The sequence below is a fragment of the Budorcas taxicolor genome, chromosome 15 (genome assembly GCF_023091745.1).
Source record: "Budorcas taxicolor isolate Tak-1 chromosome 15, Takin1.1, whole genome shotgun sequence".
Classification (NCBI taxonomy): domain Eukaryota; kingdom Metazoa; phylum Chordata; class Mammalia; order Artiodactyla; family Bovidae; genus Budorcas; species Budorcas taxicolor.
The window spans coordinates 37,689,549-37,711,728 of NC_068924.1; the positions used below are offsets into that span (position 1 = coordinate 37,689,549).

A 22,180-nucleotide genomic window follows, 5' to 3' on the forward strand; every position below is an offset into this window, starting at 1 on the left:
AACTCAAATTATCTGTTTTGTCCAACAGTAGTGATTTTATTATTGATCAGAGAATTAAGGTCATGATAGAACCCTCTATTCTACAGTTAAGATTTTCTTCTTGTGACCGGAAATACTGATATTAATTCTAGATTATTTCTATTCTTTTTTAGGATCTGGTTATGGACATCCTAAGAGTATTGAGCACACCAGACTTAGAAGTACGCAAGAAGACTCTGCAGTTAGCACTGGATCTTGTCTCCTCTAGGAATGTTGAAGAGGTAAAACAAAATTCTGACAGCACTTTGTAAGCTGTCAAGTCAAACATGATGTCATTCTCACTTATTTTTGCTTTGTTCTACAGCTGGTTATTGTCCTTAAGAAGGAAGTAATTAAAACAAATAATGTGTCAGAGCATGAAGATACTGACAAATACAGACAACTACTTGTGCGAACATTGCATTCCTGTTCTGTCCGATTTCCAGATATGGCTGCAAATGTTATTCCTGTGGTATGTAATCCCAGTGATCTTAATCTTGAAATTCTCTAAAAATAAAAATTAGGAAATTTTAGTTATTTGACAGTTAAATTCTGGAAATCTCAGCTCTTTGTAATCACTAAATCTCACGGTAAGAAGAGATCTTTATGTCTGCTACTAAGCTAAAAAGGATAAGGACTTTGACTTCTTTCTCTCATATCTTCACTGAAAAAACAACAACAAAAATAATGACAAATATACCTCCATATACTATTATAACTAATGTTTGTTGGTGGTGGTTTAGTTGATAAGTCGTGTCCGACTCTCGTGACCCCATGGGCTGTCTGCCAGGTTCCTTTGTCTATGGGATTCTCCAGGTAAGAGTACTGAAGTGGGTTGCTGTTTCCTTCTCTAGGGGATCTTCCCAACCCAGGGATCAAACCCAGGTCTCCTGCATTGTAGGCAGATTCTTAACCAGCTGAGCTATGAGTGAAGCCCTTAATGTTTGTTACTATTACCTATAGTAAAATATTCTGTGTATATAAATCAATCAGTAGGGCAAATAAGTTTCTTTCAGATAATCAATAATTTTATCTCTTAAATTTGAAGGATTTAGTTAGAGGAAAAATTAGCATACCAAGAATGTTTTGCTTTCTGTCATTGTCAGACAAATGAGGTATGTTATTGTAATTTGAAATTTTGACTTTGAGCTCTAAATTTTCTCTGAAATGATTTTACTTTTGGTTACAACTTTGTGTCTCCAGTTAATTTATTTTGAATTGTGGGTTTCCAGCTTCAGTTTTTGGTTTTTTTTTTGGCTATGCTGGGCCTTTGTTGCTGCACATGGGTTTTCTCTAGTTGCAGTGAGCAGGGGCTACTCTAGTCGTGGTGTGCAGGCTTCTCATTGCAGTGGCTTCTCTTGTCGCAGCACAGACTCTAGGGTGATGGGCCTCAGTAGTTGCGGGGCATGGGCTTGGTTGCTCCAAGGCATGTGGATCTTCCTGGACCCCTGGACCAGGAATCAAACCTGTGTCTTCTATGTGGGCAGGTGGATTCTTATCCACTGGACTAGCAGGGAAGTCCTCTAGCTTCAATTTTATTATGTGTTTTGTAATAAACTTCGCTGCATGTAAACTGAAAAGTCATCATCCCTTTGTTTACATAATGGTACTTGTCTCTCAACTTATATTTTGCTGTGTATTTGGAAAGTATTAATTATTTTCTTTGTAAACTTGTTCAGTTTACTAATTAACCTTAGGTAATAGGTAATTTTCTTTCTGAAAATGTGTAATTGTTATCCCTTCTTTTTTTTTTTCTTTCAGTTAATGGAATTTCTCAGTGACAGTAATGAAGCAGCAGCTGCAGATGTCTTGGAGTTTGTTCGTGAAGCCATTCAGCGCTTTGATAACCTGCGAATGCTTATTGTTGAGAAGATGCTTGAAGTCTTTCATGCTATCAAATCTGTCAAGTAGGTTTGAAATCTGTTTAAATGTAAAGTTAAGTAAGCATTTTACCAATTTCTGTCTTTAAGGGTAAGTTGATAGAAAATATGACAGGAGAGCTGTTTTAAAACAGTTAAGACAAAATGAAACAAAATAAATGTCAAAAACATGTCACCCCTACTCTCACCCTTAGTGAATCCATAATCTATCAGTAAAAAAATTTTTGGTAGGTAGGTATGATTTAGATAGGTTTCTCCATTCTCATTTCCTCTAAAGCATCATAAATTCTAAAGTGACTAAGAAATGTATTTTTATTTATTTGTTTTTTTATGTACCTTGATCAAGTGGGTTTATTACAGAGATTGCAAGACTGTTAAAAAAATTCAGTCTGTGTAATCCACCATATTAACGAGGGAAAGAATTACCCCCACCCTGTACCCCATGCACATACAAGCAAAACTATTAGAGCTAATAAATGAGCTCAAGATTGCAGCTTACAAAATCAGTATTAAGTATCAACTGCATTTTATACACTTGCAAGGAATAATCTGATAAGGCAAATATTTTTAAAAGGTACTATTTTGGGATACCATCATTATTTATATTCCCTCTTTAGCATTTACTGAAGTGGAGCATTGAAAATAACAGCCTAAATCTGTAATGTTTCCCTTCAGATAGCCTTTGCTAATGAGAAAGGACTATTGCAGCTGAGTTTGCTTCATTTAAATCGTGATGGATTGTAGTAGACTTGCCTTACATCTGCCTGTATAGAAAAGAAGGGAGTACAATATTGGTTTTATGATATGAAAATGTATTGAGATTTATGGAAGTGAGAAAGATTTGTTTCTTTCTGGAAAAAAAAAAAAATCATGTCAAAGTTTAGCTTTTGGCAGCCATAACCTCTTAGGGTTTCAATTTCTAGAATTTTTTTTTTGAAATAAATTTAATGAAAATCTTAGGGAAAAGACTTAATTCACTACAACATTTTTAACTAGAAAATTGTTGCTTGCTTTATTTGAGGTTTTTTTCTGTAGTTTTGATTCTCTGCATTCCTTCCTTTTTCACTGGTCTATTTGGCACCCCTGCCTCTTCAGTGAATTACTTGTTATATAAAAATAATACATACTTTTAATAGTGGTAGGTTATAAAATCAAATTTACTTGAAATTCTGTCCGAAATGAAAGACAACACATTTCTGGGAAACATTTGGGTATTTTATTTTTTAACCTCCTGGGTTTACCAGTTGTAGAATGTTCCTAAATAAAGAACACTTACTTTCCTTTTAATTCTTGTGACTTCAGGAGAGAATCAAAGAAACTTAGTGTCTTGTTATATTCTTTCTTAACATTTCATCCATAGTCCCTTGGAACTGCAGAATATTTTTTTCTTCCTTAAGCTTAAATTCACAAAAAAAGACCACTGCTTCAAGATTTGTTGGCCGAGTCAGTTCTTCATAGCTTGTATTCTTGCCTTAGGATTTACCGAGGAGCATTGTGGATCTTGGGAGAATACTGTAGTACCAAGGAAGACATTCAGAGTGTGATGACTGAGGTCCGCAGGTCCCTTGGGGAGGTATGTTTTACTTTAATATATGCTACTTTATGCAGTGATTTTTATTTTAGTAAATCTGACTTTTATGTGGTGATTTACTTTTGTGTTTTTATTTAATAGTGTTTGGGCTAAAGAACATTGAAAAAATTTTTAATTAGTCAGATAATTAAGCCTCTGGTCAATGGGAAATTAAGGGAGCTGTCCTCCTCTGCATTGATAACACGTGTTCTTTTATCTGTATTATTTACCATTCTGGGTAAGATTTTATTTGAACAAAAGGCTATATATTTTAAAAAGGAAAAAGAATTGTAAAACTGCTTAATCCTCTGTATTATAAAAAGAATTCTTGTAAGAACAGGGCAAACTTTAGAACACCTATTTATATACTAAAACTGGCAGCATTTTCCTCATCTAAACAAGCCCATATAGTAGAATAGAAAGAACAGTTCTTGTTAGAAACCTGGATTCCATTCTTGCTTCTACCAGTAATAACTCCAGGACTTTGGATATAATTTCCTTAACCTGACTGGACATCAGGTTTTTCATCTATATAATAAAGGAGTCGGTAGATAATGATTGACGACTCTTGGAGCTCATAAATTAGATGATAGACTGGTATTAAGAAATAAATACATAGTATCTACTTGGTTTAAAAGAGAGGAAGGAAGTTGGGTGACTTCCTTGGCAGTCCAGTGTTTAAGACTCCACAGTTCCTATGCAGGGAGTGCAGGTTTGATCCCTGATGGGGAAACCAAGATCCCATATGCCGTGTGGCCAAAAAAAAAAAATTAAAAGAGGAGGTTGGTAAATCTGACTACATACACATAAGTCAGATTTATTTCATTTTGTGGAAGAATGGGTGCTGGTTTTGATTAGTATTTCAACGAAAGTGAGGGAGAAGAGGAATAAGGCTTAGTTACTGTCCTAAGCGTTTTCCTTTTCAGTAACTTATATGTAGAGAATTAAGATTTCTGTTTAACAGATTAAGAAACTGAGGTTTCAAAGTAGTTTTAATTAATTTGCCCTGAAGCCTTAGACAGTGAAGAATCTGTCTGTACCGTGGAAGACCTGAGTTGGATCGCTGGTTTGAGAAGATCCCCTGGAGAAGGGAGTGGCTACCTGTTTCAGTATTCTTGCCTGGAGAATTCCATGGACAGAGGAGCCTGGCGGGCTACATACAGTCCATGGAGTCGCAAAGGGTTGGACATGGCTGCGTGACTAATACATTCAACACATACAACTAAAAGTAGCATCCAACTCCAAAGCCCCTTTCCTCACTACATTATTCTGAGGAGGAAGGAAAATTGGAAGCAGAGTCCCAAGTTCCAAAAAACCCCATTGAGGAAATAGTTCTATAGAGAACTATAGAAATTATTGAATATTTAAATATGTTTGGCTTCCTACTGATATTTGATATTTCCATTTGATTTTTAGATCCCAATTGTAGAGTCAGAGATTAAAAAAGAAGCTGGTGAATTGAAACCTGAAGAAGAAATAACTGTGGGACCAGTTCAGAAGTTGGTAACTGAGATGGGCACCTATGCAACTCAGAGTGCCCTTAGCAGTTCTAGACCAACCAAGAAAGAGGAAGAAAGGTAATTTGTAGCACCTGGGACCTGCGAGCTGTACTTCTGTGTATAAAACAGTCAGAGGATTTCTTTCTCTTATTAGTTTACTCTTTTGACCCAGATAGAAATCTTCACTATTTAAGATACTTGGACGGAAAAGGATGTTTAAGTTTCTTCCAGAAATTATGTTAATAGTTTTAATTCTCTGCTCCTAATAAATATTCTCACTGAACTGTGTTCTATTTAAGATTACTCACATAGAAAGTACTAAGTGGAGGTAACTAATGACATTTGAGTTTTATTTCCAAATAACATTTGGAAATTACGTTACCACTATCCCTCTCCAGAACTTTTTCATCATCCCAAACTGAAATTTCAAGATTTTGCACTTCTAATTGATGGAATAAAATTTTGATGTTTTCCTCCATATTTGCTCTCTAATTATATAGTGAAGATGATGAAAATTTTGATGATGTCTAAAATTTTAATGGTTACTATATATTAGGCATTGTACTAAATAAATAGCTTGTCTCTGATAGTCTTTGACAGTGTCCTGTTGATTAGCCACATTTCATACAGGAGGAATTTGAGGTTTAAAGAGGTTTGGAACTACCCAAAGTGACGCAGTAAATGAATATACACCTTTAACTGTTTTCTCTTTATTTATTTAGCTCTTTTAACATTGCAGATATGTTACAGCCATGTATTTTTTTTAATCTTTTTCCTTTTTTATTCTGAGAGGTAAAGAGGGAGCTAGTTGAGATCTTTGTCATCGAAGGGTGGCAGTGAGAGTATGAAATAGGCTTCCTTGAGTCATTTATACAAAAGCTACATGCTGCTTAAGAAGTTGGTGGGTTTCATTTGCCTTGATTGCTTTGCAGACCTCCCCTAAGAGGATTCCTTCTGGATGGAGATTTCTTTGTTGCTGCCTCCCTTGCCACAACTCTGACCAAGATTGCCTTGCGCTATGTGGCTTTGGTTCAGGAGAAGAAAAAGCAAAATGTAAGTTCATTTATTCTACATTTACCTACCATGAATATTGAGTGCCTGCTATGCATTGAACAGTGAGGACCCAAAAGTGAATGAATGCTAAATTCCTGTCATAAAAGAGCTTATGCTTTAATTGGAGAAATGAACACAGTAATATAATGAAGTATATGTATATAATATAATGATTATAAAATTGACATAGTAATGTAATAACAACACAGTATGATTAGCCCATTGGAAGTGATACACGGGTTTATGAAGTTATTTCTGATTGCTGGGATTAGTCAAAGCCCAGTGAAGGAAATGCCTCTCTCTCCAGCATCTTCTTCCTGCTAGTCATTGTCTGTTTTATCCTAGAAATGCCTCTTGAATATATTCCCATTTTTGCAGTTCATACCTTTTTCATGGCTTCTGACTATTCTGACTGTATACTCATTTACAATAATGTACTGTCGTTCTACCCAACCCCTACTGCCATCCTTTATGTTACTGTCCTGTATTTTATTTCTATGTGTCATTTAATCAGCCCTGTGATGCATAATTATTATTTTTGCTTTAAATAGTCAATTATCTTTTATGTATATATGTAGCATTTCTTTCCCTTTTCTTATTTACCTAGTGACCAAACTCATGCTGGGAAGGGATATACTTAGCAAGTTTTAAGTAGTTGAGAGTTGGAAACAGGGCACAGTTCAGGTACCTCTTTGGGTGGGTTTTTTTTTTTTTTTCATTTTTGCTTTGTTTGCTTTCATATTTTTCTTTCTGATAAAGTACATGTAACACAAAGTTTACCATTTAAACTATTTTTAAGTGTACTGTTCAGTGTTGTGAGTCATTCAAATTGTTAGCCATTACCACTATCCCTCTCCAGAACTTTTTCATCATCCCAAACTGAGAATAACCAGCAAACCATAACCCCATATTCCCTCCGCTAGTCCATGGCTACCACCATTCTGCTTTTCTGCCTCTATAGATTTGCCTGTTCTACACACCTAGTATAAACGGAAGTATACAATATTTGTCCTTCAGCGACAGGCTTATTTCATTTAGCATAATGTTTTCAAGGTTCATTTGAATGATAGCGTTGTCAGAACTTCTTTCTTTTTTCAGGCCGTCTAATATTCTGCTGTTACTGTTTATCCATTCATTCATTATTAATAGTCAATTTTCTTCTAAATATTTTTTAATGAGAAAAAAGTTATACTTAAGTGTTTTTAATTTTTTGTATACATGCAGATTTCTATCTGATATTTTCTTCCTGCCTGAAGAAGTTGATTATTCTTATAATGCAGGTCTGCTGATGATGAATTCTCTCAGCTTTCATTTGCCTGAAAAAAAATCTTTGCTTTCATTAAGAAAAAAATCACTTTGTGGTAAAACTGAGTGTTTTTTATTTTATTTTTATTCATATCTTTTTTCACATTGCTAAAGTAAGGAGTGATGTAATGAAGATTAATGAGAAAAAAATCAGTCTTGGTTAAAACACTGAAGTACAAATCTTATTAATATTGTAGTAGAGATAGAAACATCAAAAAATAGGATTACATTCAGTTCAGTTCAGGTCAACGAAAACCTTTCCTCAGAGTTTATTATGACTTTTATCTTTGAAACACTTATTCCCTAGTAATGATCATTTTGTGTTTTACCATATTGTAGTTTCATTTAACTTTATAACATTTTCCCTATGCTCTTCTAAACCCTTCCTAATCATAATAATATTCAATAGCTCCATAATAATCCATTAGATTCTTTCATGTAGTCAAACCTGCATATAAGATGACACTTTATTTTTAGATTAGGGATTTTTGAAGGATTTTTTAAAAAAATGTCCATCATATAGCTTTCCTCATAAATCCATAAATAAGATTCAGAGGATCAGGTAAATTATAAGATGTTTTATCTCTTGTTAATTACTTTTGTTTATGAGGAGTAACTTACTTTGTAATTCTCTGAGGGCCCTTATTTATTTATTTAGGTCTCGTCTGTTCTTTAAATTATGCTTCTTAAAAATCTCCAACATTTTATGTCTTGGTTCTGCAAGTTGGGAGAGCATTTGCTGGAATCTGTTTAAGAGAACTAGCTTTCTGGTAACATACTAGTTCAAGAAATTTGCCACGTTTGGTACAAGGCAAAAGGAAGTTTGGTTGTTCATCACCGTGCTGTCTTGGCTTTCCTTCATTTATGCCTTTTCCAACACGCTTCATTTCTTAATGTAGATCTGACTTTCTCTCTGGTATCATACACCTTTGCCTAAAGAATTTGCTTTAACTTCTCTTGTAGTGCAGATCTGTTGACAGTTAATTCTTTAGGTTTTTGTTTGTCTGAAAAAGCCCTTATTTCTCCTTCAGTTTTGAAAGATATCTTTGTAGGTATAGCATTCTAGGTTGACAGTTTTTTCTTTTAGCACTGTAAAGGTGTTGCTTCATTGTTCTCTGGCTTTCAGTACTATCAAGATGTTGCTCTTGTGCCTCTCTGTGGAGTGTGTCCTGTTTTCCTCCAGCTGGTTTTGGGTTTTCTCCTTATCACTATAATTAGAATTTCAGGTTTCAGTCATTTGATTAGGATATGCTTTAGTGTGATTTTCTTAATGTTTCCTTTGCTGATGGTTCATTGAGCTTCTTGAATATGTATTTTATAATTTTTATCAAATGTGAGAAATTTTTGGTTATTATTTCTTTTCTTTTTTTTTTTTGGTTATTATTTCTTTAGCTACTTTTTTCTGTCTCTCCTTCTCTTTCCTTCTGGAGACCATATCTGGACACAAAGGATTATTAGATTTATTCTTCCCAGGCTTCTGATAATTTTTTCATATATGTATGCTGATCATAATGTGTAGATACATTTACATCACAGTGGTGGAAAACAATATGGAAAACCAAGGGACTGGTCTAGATTAAAAGGGGCTAAAGAGAATAATAATCAAATAAAATGCATGAACCTGATCCTGGATTAAAAAAAAAAAATCTTGTGACAATTAGTAAGATTTAGTTGAATTTGGAGTGTAGTAGATATAGTTGGGAATTGTTACATTTTTTTAGGTGAGATGATATTATGATTATCCAGGAAACTGTCCTGAATCAAGAGATGTTTGCTAAAGCACTTATGAAGTAAAGATTCTTGCTTTCATACGTTAAGCCAAAAAAATTGTTGTTGTTTAGTTGCTCAGTCAGAAGTCTGACTCTTTGTGATACCATGGACTGTAGACCACCAGGCTCCTCTGTCCATGGGATTTCCCAGGCTAAAATACTGGAATGGGTTGCCATTTCCTTCTCCAGGGGAACTTCCCAACCCAGAGATTGAATCCACACCTCGTGCATTGCAGGCAGATTCTTTACCATTGAGCCACCCCAGAAGCCCAAGTCAAAAAAATAAATGTACATATATGGTTAGAATAAGAACACAGTTTTGGCAGAATATTAACAATTGGTGAAGTGTATCATTCTTGGGCTCCAAAATCAATGCAGACAGTGACTGCAGCCACGAGATTAGAAAGACACTTGTTCCTGAAGAATAGCTATGACACACCAAAACAGTGTATTAAAAAGCAGAGGCATCCCTTTGCCAACAAAGGTCCATATAGTCAAAGCTATGATTTTCTGGTAGTTGTGTATAGATGTGAAAGTTGAACCATAAAGAAGACTAAGAGTTGAAGAATTGATGTTTTCGAACTGTGGTGCTGGAGAAGACTCTTGAGAGTCCCTTGGACTGCAAGGAGATCAAACCAGTCAATCCTAAAGGCAGTCAACTCAGAATATTCGTTGGAAGGAGTGATGCCAAAGCTGAAGCTCCAATACTTTGACCACCTGATGCAAAGAACAAATTGGAAAAGACCCTGATGCTAGGAAAGATTGAGGCAAGAGGAGAATGGGGCAACAGAGGATGAGATGGTTGGATGGCATCACTGACTCAATGGATATGAGTGAGCAAACTCAGGGAAATAGTGAAAGACAGGGAAGCCTGGCGGGCTGCAGTTCATGGGGTCACACAGAGTCAGACATGACTTGGAGACTGAACAGTAACAAAAAATCATTCTTTTATCTTCTGAAGTTGGAAAGTATAAGAGAAAATAGAGTAAGAGAAAAGTTTTTAAATCTCTGCTCTCTATCAGTTGAGGGTTAATGAAAGTTTTAGAGGGTGGCAGGAAGGAAAAGGGTGTAAAAAATCTAAAATATTCAGGTTAAGTGATATTAGGTTTAATTTCTTGGATTTTGAGTTATATTAAATTGACGTTATTGCATTTGGAGAAGCCTGACAATAAATAAACCGTTTCTCTCCTTGTCTAGTCTTTTGTTGCTGAAGCAATGTTGCTCATGGCCACTATCCTACATTTGGGAAAATCCTCCCTTCCTAAGAAGCCGATTACAGATGATGATGTAGATCGAATCTCCTTGTGCCTCAAGGTCTTATCTGAATGTTCACCTTTAATGAATGACATTTTCAATAAGGAATGCAGACAGTCCCTTTCTCACATGTTATCTGCTAAACTTGAAGAAGAAAAATTATCCCAAAAGGTAAGGTATATATATGATAAAGGCATAAAAGTGCTTTGTGTTCTTTGTTATTGATTTTTCAGTTCTCATGTGTGAGGAGTGTCTATGTTGAAGGCCTCCAAAAATTATCGTTTTTTCCAAATTAAAGAGAGTTGGTATATTGTTTTTGCAACACAGAAAGAATCTGAAAAAAGGAATGTGACAGTACAGCCTGATGACCCCATTTCCTTCATGCAACTAACTGCAAAGAATGAAATGAATTGCAAGGAAGATCAGTTTCAGCTGAGTTTGCTGGCAGCAATGGGTAACACACAGAGAAAAGAAGCTGCAGATCCCCTAGCATCTAAACTTAACAAGGTAACGATATACCCAATACACCAGTGGGTTATTTAAATTGGCTGCTTTTGAAAGTAATAATCAAGAATTTGTTGGTCCTGCTGTTTATTGTAAAAGAAAAATAACTAGTACAGCATATTTTTTTGTCCTTACTGTGATTGATAGGCTCATTAAACATGAATTGAAACTCGGTGGAACCTGATACTTCTCTATATGCTAGTACTATTAGTCCCATGGCTGATTTCATAACTTGTTCCAGTTGTGTGTCAAATTACCGTAAACTAAAACATAGAGCCAAGGGATCCTGAGAGGTTAACTAGAGCTTTTAAAAGGTAAAACACTAGCCTCCTCCCCGACACCCTGCCCTCAGTTTCTCCTGTCCCCTGCTACTTTAAACAGGGCAACTCCACTTTTATATTCTTAGTGTATTGAGTTCCATATAGGATTTCATTAGGAAAAGTATTCTCATCTCTCTCTTTTCTCAAATATTAAATTTACACACCCATGACCTAGTTTAATCCTTCCTCTGTTAGATAAGTAAACAGTCTCAGATTGGTTTTGTTGCCCAAGGTAAGATCAGTGGCAGAATAGGAACTACTAAAACACTTTCTCCCTTAAAATTGGTAATTGGTATTGACAGTATTACAGTTATAAAATTTTTTCACTTTTTTTTTTAAATTGTGGTAAAATTTACATAAAATCAAATTTACCCTCTTAACTTACTTAAAAAAATATATATATACATATATATATATATCAGTTGATTTGGCTGCGTAGGTCTTAGTTATGACACTTGCTTAGTTGCCCTGCAACATAAGAGATCTTAGTTGCCTGACCAGGGATCAAACCTTCATCTCCTGCATTGCAGGGTGGATTCTTGACCACTGGACTACCAGAGAAATCCCCTCTTAACCATTTTTAAGTGTCCAGTTCAGTGGCATTAAGTGCATTCACATTATTATGTAACCATCTGTACCATCTATCCCCTGAACTATTTTCATTTTTCAAAACTGAAACTCTGTGCCCATGAAACAATATCTCCCCATTCCCATCTTGCCTCAGCCCTTGGTAGTCACATTCTACTTTTTATCCCAGTGAATTTGACTATGCCAGGTACCTTATATTAGTGGAATCACACAATTTCATCCTTTTGTTACTGGTTTCTTAGTTCATTTAGCCTAATGTTTTCAGGGTGCATCCATTTTGTAACATTTGTCAGAATTTCCTTTCCTTTCAAGGCTAAATATATACCACATTTTGTTTATCTATTCATCTGTTGATGGACACTTAGGTTGCTTCCACCTTTTGGTTGTTGTGAGTAATGCTGCCTTGAAGGTGGATGTTTGGATATCTCTTTGAGGTCTACTTTCGTTCGTGTTAAACCCAGAAGTGGAATTGCTGGATAGTATAGTGATTCTGCTTTAGTTTTTTGAGGACCGCTGTACTGTTTTACGTAGTAGCTGCACTGTTTTACATTCCAGCCTTCAATGCAGATTTCTCCATATTCTTGCCAACACTTACTTTTCATTTCTATTACAGTAACCATCCTAATGGATATGAAGTGACATCTTGTTTTAGTTTTGATTTGCATTTCCCTAGTGATTAGTGATGTTGGGTGTAATGTCTACGCAAGTCCTTTGCGAGTGATTTTAATCTGGTTGATTGTTTTCTGTATGTTGAGTTGTAGGATTTCTTTTTCTATTCTGGATACAGGTCGCTTATCAGATGTATGATTTGCAAATATTTTCTTCCATTCTGTGGCTTGCCTTTTCACTGTGTTAATAATGTTCTTTGATGCACAAAAGTTTGTGATTTTTGATGTAGTCTAATTTACCTATTTTTCTTTTGCTGCCTATGTTTTTGGTGAAATGTTATGTTTTACATTTTTAAAATATATAGTCTGGATTTTTCTTTTCTTTTTTTTATGGAGTCGCAAAGAGTCGAACACAACTGAGCAACTGAACTGAACTGTTTTTTTAAAAGTTTTGGTAGGGGTACATCTAAAAATTTGTCTTCATGGAATTACAAGAATTTCTTGCTTGTAATTATTTTTCCCGAGTTTGAGTAACAACCAGTGAGTGTATGTGCTGAGGGATTTAACTGAAAATCTATTCAAATCTGTTCAGTTCCTAAGTTGAGATAGTGTTTAATGTATTTGCTGAACATATTTAACATGGTAATGTGTAAGTTTTAGTTACCATGTCTAAATTATAAAACAATTTTATTATACCCATTTCGAATGACTGGTTTAATCTAAGTACATCTGTTAATCACCTAACATTCCTAGTCATTTGGCTAGGCTATATTTGATTGTCTCAGTCATTTGATTGTTTTTGTTTGACAGGTTACCCAGTTGACAGGATTCTCAGACCCTGTGTACGCAGAAGCCTATGTTCATGTCAACCAGTATGATATCGTCCTGGATGTACTTGTTGTGAACCAAACCAGTGACACCTTGCAGAACTGCACGTTAGAGTTAGCTACTCTGGGTAAGGAAATTTACCATAAAGGGAGTTTTATTATATGGTAAATCTTGATGACAGGTTGTTAAGAGAAGTGTACAAGTTTTAGTGTAAGAATTCTCTTGAGCCCTTCGTGACATTTTGAATCAAGTCTTAGTGTCTGAGCCTCTGTGATACTTTCTTATGCTCACGTTCTTTGGTACTCCTAGATAGGTTCATTCAATGAGCTTGAGCTAACATATGTCAATTTTTAAAAATATACATAAGAACTGTTTATATTACAGATTTACCAGATATCTTAGTTAGTTTCAATTGCCTTAGTGCAGAACAAGGTATTTTCTGAGTTCATAACTCAATACATACCCCATGTGTGGCCAAAGTAATACATTATCACATTTAGCAATGTGAATTTTTTTTCCTTCTTAATAAAGACACATGAATTAGACTTTTTCTGATCATTTACGTATCTGGCTTTGAAGTTGGAAAATTCAAATTGTATATAGGAACAGTGCACTTTCCCTACAAAATTCTATATGACTTAAGCAAGAGTTAAGAGGCTTTAAGAAACCAAAGGAGAACATAGTTCTGCCCTGTCTTCCTCGGCATAGCTTGAGTCCTACCTAAAGAACTAATTCTTCCTTCAGGTTGTTTTATCTTTCTTTATAATGGAGTGTATAGTTTAAGACTTAAGCTTTTTGAAAATTTGTATCCATTCACTGAAATAAAATGGTATGCCTAAAACACACCCCCCACATAAGTGAATTTCAATATAGGATTATTCCGAGAAGCCTATTACCTTTTAAAAGAAAACGTGCATATTGATGTGCATAATAGTGCTAAATGATTTTTTTATCCTCATATTTGAATCATAATCCTTATTTTATTCCTTCTTTTGCCAGAAACTATTGAGCTGTATTTTAAGGTTTTATGATTGGAGAGGTTAATATGTATGTCTTTTTAGCCACGTCTAAATTTTTTTTCAGGGGACTTGAAACTTGTGGAAAAGCCATCTCCTTTGACTCTTGCTCCTCATGATTTTGCAAATATTAAAGCTAATGTCAAAGTAGCATCAACAGAGAATGGAATAATTTTTGGTAATATAGGTAAGGAATTGTTTTATAGCCTGTGATGTTTGGATGTTTTTATTAAAGAATTTCTGTAATGAGTAGCTGTGTGACATTTCTTGAGGACAGGACTTGAATCCATTCATTTATTGATTTATGGGGCATCTGCTGTGCTATTCAGGGTTGTACTATGTTCTGGATGTACAGAAATGAGAGTCACTGTCCTCAAACTGTCAAGCAAGAGAAGAAGAATAAGTAATATAAAGTTACAATACAGTATGCCAACAGCTAGGTTATATACTATGTGCTTTGGGATCATAGGGGGAAGATGCTAACTATGGAAGGCTTTATAAAGGAGGAATGAATGTTATTAACCGTTGAACTAAGTCTAGAACTGTGCACAGGTGTTTGTTGCCAGGCCACCTAGGGATTAGCTTGCACAAAGGTATTTAGTCAATAAGCTCTCTTTTTTAAAAAAGCAGTTTGTGTGGTAGGAACAAAAAAAATCTCTGTCCTCAGATAGCTTCTAGTTCAGTAAGGGGGAAAACAAATGCATGAAATAGGTAATGTGCAGTACAGAATGTTAAGCGCTGTGACAGAATCCTGTGCTGGGTGAAGTGGAAGTCTATGCAGAGATTCAGTTATTTCTCGCAGAGTGGTGGGGGGTTGGGAGGAAAGGCTTCGTGGAGGAGCTGAAGCTCAAGTGGGGTTTTGAAAGATCAGTAAGTGATCTACAGACAGAGATTCAGTTGAATCAAATGCAAGTAGTTTGATAGACCTGGAATTGAGAGTGGGCTGGAGCCTGATGGTAGAAAAGAATGAGCTTGAGAAGGTTAGTGACAGCTGTACTATATTTGTCATGCTAAGAATGTCAGACTTGATCCTGGATATAAAGAGGAGCCATTGAGGAATTATTGGTGAATCACATGGTTAAATATTTCTGTGGCAGCACTAAAGAAGACTGATTGGAAGAGGCAGGAAGGTTAGCTAGTAGACTTGAAGTAGCCCAGGTGAGAGATGACGGAGAGTTTGAACCAGCACAGTAATGGCCAGGATGAAGAGAAGGGCTGAATATAATAGATATTAAGGGGGTAGAATGTCCAGGACATGGTCACTGATTTAACAGTAAGTGGCTAGAGCAACCCTCAGATTTCCTTCCTGGGTGTGTTGGGTTGGTGTTTATGTTAATCACTGAAATGGAATATAGGAGAGAAGGACAAATTTGAGAGAGATAATAAATTAAACGGTCTTTAAGTTACTGAAGGGCAGTTCGAGATGACCCTGGAACTTGAACAGAAGGTCTAAAGTAGAGATGAATGTTTGGCTTTAAACCATAGAAATGGAAGAAATTACCTAAAAGGGGCATAAAGAGTTAGAGGGGGGAGATTTGAAAACTGAATCCAAGAGAACAAGAACATTAAAAGCTGTTCAGAGTTTTTTATTCAGAGCAATATTAAAAGAAGGAGAAGCCTGTAAGGGAAATGTGGTTAGAGAAGTAAGGAAAAATCTTGAAGACGTGTCCAAAGCTACAGATGATCTACAAGAAGCGTCCTTTAGATTGACTATCAGTGATACTAAAACATTGCTTATGGTATGTCTTGGGCAGTGGTGGTAGGTTCAGGGCTACATTGGACTTGGAGAAATAAAGATAGTGAGTGTAGATCACTCTGAGTGTAGGACCTTGGTTTTGATAAGATTGAGAGGGGGCAGTAGACAGAAAAGAAGTAAAGGATGAGGGAAGATTTTTTTTGAAGATGAGAGAGCCTTGACCATGTTCATAAGCTCTAATGGAAGAAAGTCAGTGTGAAGGTAAAGACATTAAGAGTGAAAGAGGTGATGACTGATGGAGTGAGGTCCTCAACCAAAGCAGGCATCACGGATGGCAGCAAGTATTAACCTTGAAGACAAGAGGCAGCAAAAGTGAGGTGGTGAAAGTTGATAAGTTGATTCAGAGAAAAATACTTTTATTTTTAGATGTGGGGCTAAAAATTAAAGGAACTTATTCTTGGTAAGCTTAGTTTTCTCTAAAAGTAGATACCATGGGGGAGTGTCAAGAGGAGAGGCTAAAAGGAGGAAAGGTAGGCTCCAGTCAGATTATGACTTTCTACTATGGAAGAAACATATATAGAATCAAACAGTATTGTGTCATTAAGTACTATAACTCAGCAGTATTCAGAAATGTTTGTTAGGCACCTGTTACTACTGTGGGAACACTATTACCTGTATATCTTTCCACAGTGTCTATAACACATTGCAACTGCTATGTAAGCACTCATTGACTGAATCCTGGCCTCTACCACTTAACCAGTTGAGTGACCTTGAGCAACTTAACTTTTCTGTTTTTGTTTCTCTGTAAGATGGAAAGTAATAATACTGTATTGATGGGAATATTAAGTAGGTAATTAATTTGTAAAACAGAATAGAGCCCAGTATATAGTAAGCAAAACTGTTTGCTAATATCATAGTTGTTTTTTAGAAATACGAAAACTTTTAAATTAAAATTTGCCTTTGGTGATTGGGAATCTTTTTAAATTGCAGTTTATGATGTCTCTGGAGCAGCAAGTGACAGGAATTGTGTGGTCCTCAGTGATATTCACATTGACATCATGGACTATATCCAGCCTGCAACTTGCACTGATGCCGAATTCCGTCAGATGTGGGCTGAATTTGAATGGGAAAACAAAGTGAGTCCTTAGATGATTTTCTTAAACTCCTTATCTTTCTTTTTGGCTAGTGTTGAGGGATTCTTTGATAAAATTAATCTCAGATGTGAAAAGCAAACACTTTCAGTATCTGTGCTTACAAATTAGCCTTAACTGGAAAGCATGCAACTGGTGTGGTTAATTCACTGTTGTAAATTGGTGAGAGTAACAGTTCTATAAGTAATCTAATCGTTCAAGACATTATAAGCAATGTTCCATCCCTTGTGTGTATGAATAGAAACTTACCATTGAATCAGCACCCAATAGAAGCTTTGCAGAGTCAGTGGCTTGCTAGCGAACTTTGTTCCTGTGACCCTTGATTTTTATTAGAGCTATTTTATATACAACATGTTGACTGTCTATGAAGTTATCTCTACTTGTAAGTTCTGATACCAGCCTACAGTTTGTTGGATTTTGTAGATGTCATTTACTTTTCGTTGCCCACCCCTTTCCCCTTAAGTGCTTGGAAGGAGGTTTTAATATGACACATAAGTGATTGTTTTATCAGCCCTAAGATAAGAAATTCATAACTTTCTCTTTGTTAAAAGTATAATCTCTTGACTTTTGTTTCTCTTCCTCTCTACAGGTGACGGTTAACACAAATATAGTTGATTTAAACGACTATTTACAGCACATATTAAAGTCAACCAACATGAAATGCCTCACTCCAGAGAAGGTAAGATTTGCCTGGGTACTTCTTAAATTTGATACAGAGTAATGATAGATTCTTGGCTTTCTTGTATTTCCTGTAGTATATTGTGTTTTTACTTAGCCTGAGAAAAGCAGTGTCATTCTGGACTAGTTAGAAAAAAACTATCCCATAGAATGTGTGAATCTGCTTACTGCTTTCTGCTGAAAAAAGAACAGTATCTGCTTGTCCCTAGAGCAGTGTCCCAACTAAATAGTCAGATTGACTTTTCTTTTCAGTCTTCTCCCCTTCAACTAAAGACTTACTCCAAAGTATACTAGGTTATCAAATGTCCATGACCTCTTCTTTTGATTCTGATTTTGGGTCAGAATATATCTGATCAAGTATGGAATTGTTAATATACTCTGATTTTCTGCTCTGTTTGTGTATGTATGTAAAAAAAAAAAGACTAGAGAGAAAGACCAAAAACTGTAACTGAGAATGTAAGGAAGTTTTCTTTATAAAATGTCTGCTAATGTTGCGGTACTGATTTAATCAGTGAAAGAATACTGCCAGACCAAATCAAGTAGGCTTTAATTCATGTTCGTCTATTCAACAGATATTGAGCCTGATAAATATTATATGCCGATACTCTGTGAGCTGCTGGATATACAATAATGAAGACAATAAAAATAGTCTCTTTCTTTATAGAGCTTAAGGTCTGGTGTAGGAGGCAGTCAGACAACTCTAAACAAAGAATATAGAAATGCAAATTAGGATAAGTGCTATTTCTTTGATCAGGTTTATCGAGATACAGACACAGTAAAGCTCACACAGTTTATGTGTATAGTTCTGTGAGTATCAACAAGTTCATGCAGTCATGTATGAGTACGTGGTGAATAAGCTGCTTTAAGTGGTGATAATTTACCCGTGCTGTTTAGTCTTGCTTAAGTGTAGTTCTCTAGTATTGAGTTTCTCACAAATTTCTTTCAGGCACTTTCTGGTTACTGTGGCTTTATGGCAGCCAACCTCTATGCTCGTTCCATATTTGGAGAAGATGCACTTGCAAATGTTAGCATTGAGAAGCCAATACAACAGGGACCAGAGGCCCCTGTTACTGGCCACATAAGAATCCGTGCAAAGAGTCAGGTAACAGTTGCTTTTTTTGAGATGGTCTCTGAACTGAATAAAAAGAGAAAGAATCTGTGTCTCTCTCATTTCTGTATATAGTAGCCTCTGGCATACTAGTGTTTTGTGCATTGCCCGTGCTCAGTGGCTCAGTTGTGTCTGACTCTTTGCAACCCTGTGGACTGTAGCCTGCCAGGCTCCTCTGTCCCTGTGATTTTCCAGGCAAGAATACCAGAGTGAGTTGCCATTCCCTTCTCCGGGGGTCTTCCCGACCCAAAGATTGAACCCACGTTTCCTGCACTGGCAGGTGGATTCTTTACCACTGAGCTACCTGGGATGCCAATCATCTTATGTAAAGTCCATTTAAATATACCAGTTTTATATACTTTCATCTCAATTCTATAAATTTTTATGCCTTTAACCTTTGTTTTCATTTGGGATCCAATCAATCCAATCAACAAGCTTGGTCTTAGAGGGAGGAGTTTTAGAAGTTTGGTTTTTTTTTTTCCCCCTGTCCATTTTACTGACCTTTGTGTAAAAAGTTCTGGCATCTCCAGAGTGAGGTTGAGCTGAGGAGTTCTGGCCCTTTGGTCTAACTGTTGCCCCAATAATTACTGGTCAAATATCTCAGTGCAAATTTTTGTAGCCTCTTAAATGCATATTTTAAAACTGGGTAAATAGAAAAGACTTGTTTGGCTATTAATATTGGGGACCAGTAGGGGGTCCCTTTTGGCGCATTTAACCTTAGGTAATACATAATATCAAATCTTGTTTTAATCACATAAATGCCTGTTTTATTTATCCCATTTTAAATAACCATCTAAAGATTTCTTTATTCTTGTGAAATAACTCCTCCTAAAAAAAAAAAACTTCTACCTTGTTGGAAATTATAGCCAGTCTTTCCTTATAGACTTTTACTGTTGACACTAGATGCTTATATATATGTATGTATATACAATATTTATATTTATATTTTATATTTATGATATATATTAATTTTATATTTATAACAATATTTTATATCTATAATATATACTATTTTAATATTTCTAATAATTATATATAATATATATGCATCTAATGCAACATCACTCTGGCTCAGACAGTAAAGAATCTGCCTGCAATACAGGAGACCTGGGTTCGATCCCTGAGTCAGGAAGATCCCCTACAGGAGGGCATGGCAGCCCACTCCAGTATTCTTGCCTGGAGAATCCCCATGGACAGATGAGCCTGGTGGGCCACAATCCATGGGGTCACAAAGAGTTGGACACAACTGAGCAACTAAGCACACACACATATTTATAATAATCATACTTGGTAAAGAATCCACCTGCAATGCAGGAAACCATGGTTCGATTCCTGGGTTGAGAAGATCTGCTGGAGAAGGGATAGGCTACCCACTTCAGTATTCTTGGGTTTCCCTGGTGACTCAGCTGGTAAAGAAGCTGCCTGCAGTGCAGGAGACCTGGATTTGATCCCTGGGTTGGGAAGATGAGAAGGGAAAGGCTACCCACTCCCGTATTCTGGCTGGGAGAATTCCATGGACTGTATAGTCCATGGGGTCACAAAGAGTCAGACATGACTGAGCAGCTTTCGCTTTCACTTTTCACTCTTGAAATATAACTCCTTCCTTTAATTAATGGCCCACCTTTTGGGTCTGTCATTCTGGTTTATTTGCAATCAGATTAATTCCTATGGAGTGTTTCTGAATGTATTCTTTAGTTTTTTGAAATCTAGTGACTCTTTATAAATCTAGCACTACAAGTACTTAACCAAGTAGAGTTTTGTTGAGTCTGTTTTGTACGTCTTAGTGTCAGTGTTGATGTGGTATCTTTGAATGGGGGCTTGGTAAGATGGAATAACCTACTGATTACATATAGTTTTAATAATTATGTATAAACATCTTCATTCTTTCTTACAGGGAATGGCCTTAAGTCTTGGAGATAAAATCAACTTGTCTCAGAAGAAAAATAGTATATAAGAATAAACAAAAGTCTTTGCAGCTTTACAGTTAAAATTTAGGTATGGGCTTACTGGACTCCAACATCTTTTGTACTCTTTTTGTGCTTTGTGTTATATAGAATCTGAGTTCATGCTGAATGCATTCCAGCCAATAATTTATAGCCTTTCCCTTAAATCAAGATTGATGTTAAAATTATAGTTTGTCTTTTGTCTTAACAGTTTTGAATGCTGTCCTCAAAGTATATAATGTTTCTCACATGTATCAAGACCATTTTCACAGTACAATAAACAGATCTATTCCTAAGTCTTTTGTTGTTTTATGAATAAATGTGTAATTACATAATTTTAGTTAGGCAACAATGAATTTCTTTTAGTTGCATTATAGATCTCTATTATAAATTTAAATTGCTGTTTGAGTTGTGAATATATGTGATATGAAATGAGATAGACCTTGATTTACTTGATTAATGGTTACTGATTTAATATTCTGACATCATTGTATCCAAAAATGCCTCATCGTGTTCTAAAGGGCTTTTCTTTGAAATTTAGGTCCTAGAAGAAAGTATCAAATATCTTGAGAAAACAGATCCATGTTCATTTTATCTTTTAATTAATTTTATTGGCGTATAATTGATTTACAATGTTGTGTTAGTTTCTGCTGTACAACAAAGTGAATCAGCTGTATGTGTACATATATCCCCTTTTTCTTAAGATTTCCTTCCCATTTAAGTCACCACAGAGCATTGAATAGAGTTTCTCGTGCTATACAGTAGGTACTCATTAGTTGTCTATTTATACATAGTAGTCTATGTATACATATTCTAATCTCTCCATACTCCCACTCCCCTCTTCCCCCTTGGTATCCATATGTTTGTTCTTTACATCTGTATGTCTATTTCTGCTTTGCAAATAGGTTCATCTGTAAAAATTTTTCTAGATTCCACATATAAGTGACGTTATATGATACTTATTTTTCCGGCGTCACTGTATATGACAGTCTCTGGGTCCATCCATGTCTCTGAAAGTGGCACAGTTCTGTTCCTTTTTATGGCTCATGTTCCATTGTATGTATGTATCACATATTTTTTATCCGTTCCTCTGTTGATGAACGTTTAGGTTGCTTCCATGTCCTGGCTATTGTAAATAGTGCTGCAGTGAACTTTAGGGTGCATATATAGTTCTAAATTATTGTTTTCTCCTGGTATATGTCCAGGAGTGGGATTGCTGGGTCATGCAGTAGTTCTGTTTTTAGTTTTTTAAGGAATGTCCATACTGTTCTCCGAAGTGGCTGTACCAACCTACACTGCCACCAACAGTATGGGAGGGTTCCCTTTTCGCCATACCCTCTGCAGCATTTATTGTTTGTGGATTTTTTGATAATGGCCATTCTGAGCAGATGA

At 35.8% G+C, this 22,180-nt stretch overlaps 1 protein-coding gene across 2 annotated transcripts in view; it reads left to right on the top strand.

The window, feature by feature from the left end:
• COPB1 (COPI coat complex subunit beta 1) overlaps window positions 1-21,076 on the top strand; it is a 33,304-nt gene extending 12,228 nt beyond the window's left edge. Inside the window, exons 8-21 of one of the 2 annotated variants that reach the window (XM_052652554.1) lie at window positions 153-260; window positions 344-490; window positions 1,780-1,925; window positions 3,375-3,471; window positions 4,885-5,045; window positions 5,900-6,020; window positions 10,292-10,519; window positions 10,676-10,855; window positions 13,179-13,323; window positions 14,280-14,399; window positions 16,899-17,044; window positions 17,649-17,738; window positions 18,684-18,839; window positions 20,740-21,076. In XM_052652554.1, coding sequence (XP_052508514.1) covers window positions 153-260; window positions 344-490; window positions 1,780-1,925; window positions 3,375-3,471; window positions 4,885-5,045; window positions 5,900-6,020; window positions 10,292-10,519; window positions 10,676-10,855; window positions 13,179-13,323; window positions 14,280-14,399; window positions 16,899-17,044; window positions 17,649-17,738; window positions 18,684-18,839; window positions 20,740-20,799 — 1,905 coding nt within the window. In that variant the 3' untranslated portion in view covers window positions 20,800-21,076. The remainder of the gene's footprint in view (window positions 1-152; window positions 261-343; window positions 491-1,779; window positions 1,926-3,374; window positions 3,472-4,884; window positions 5,046-5,899; window positions 6,021-10,291; window positions 10,520-10,675; window positions 10,856-13,178; window positions 13,324-14,279; window positions 14,400-16,898; window positions 17,045-17,648; window positions 17,739-18,683; window positions 18,840-20,739) is intronic. The other variant, XM_052652555.1, reaches the window with a different exon arrangement.
• Window positions 21,077-22,180: the final 1,104 nt, after the last annotated feature.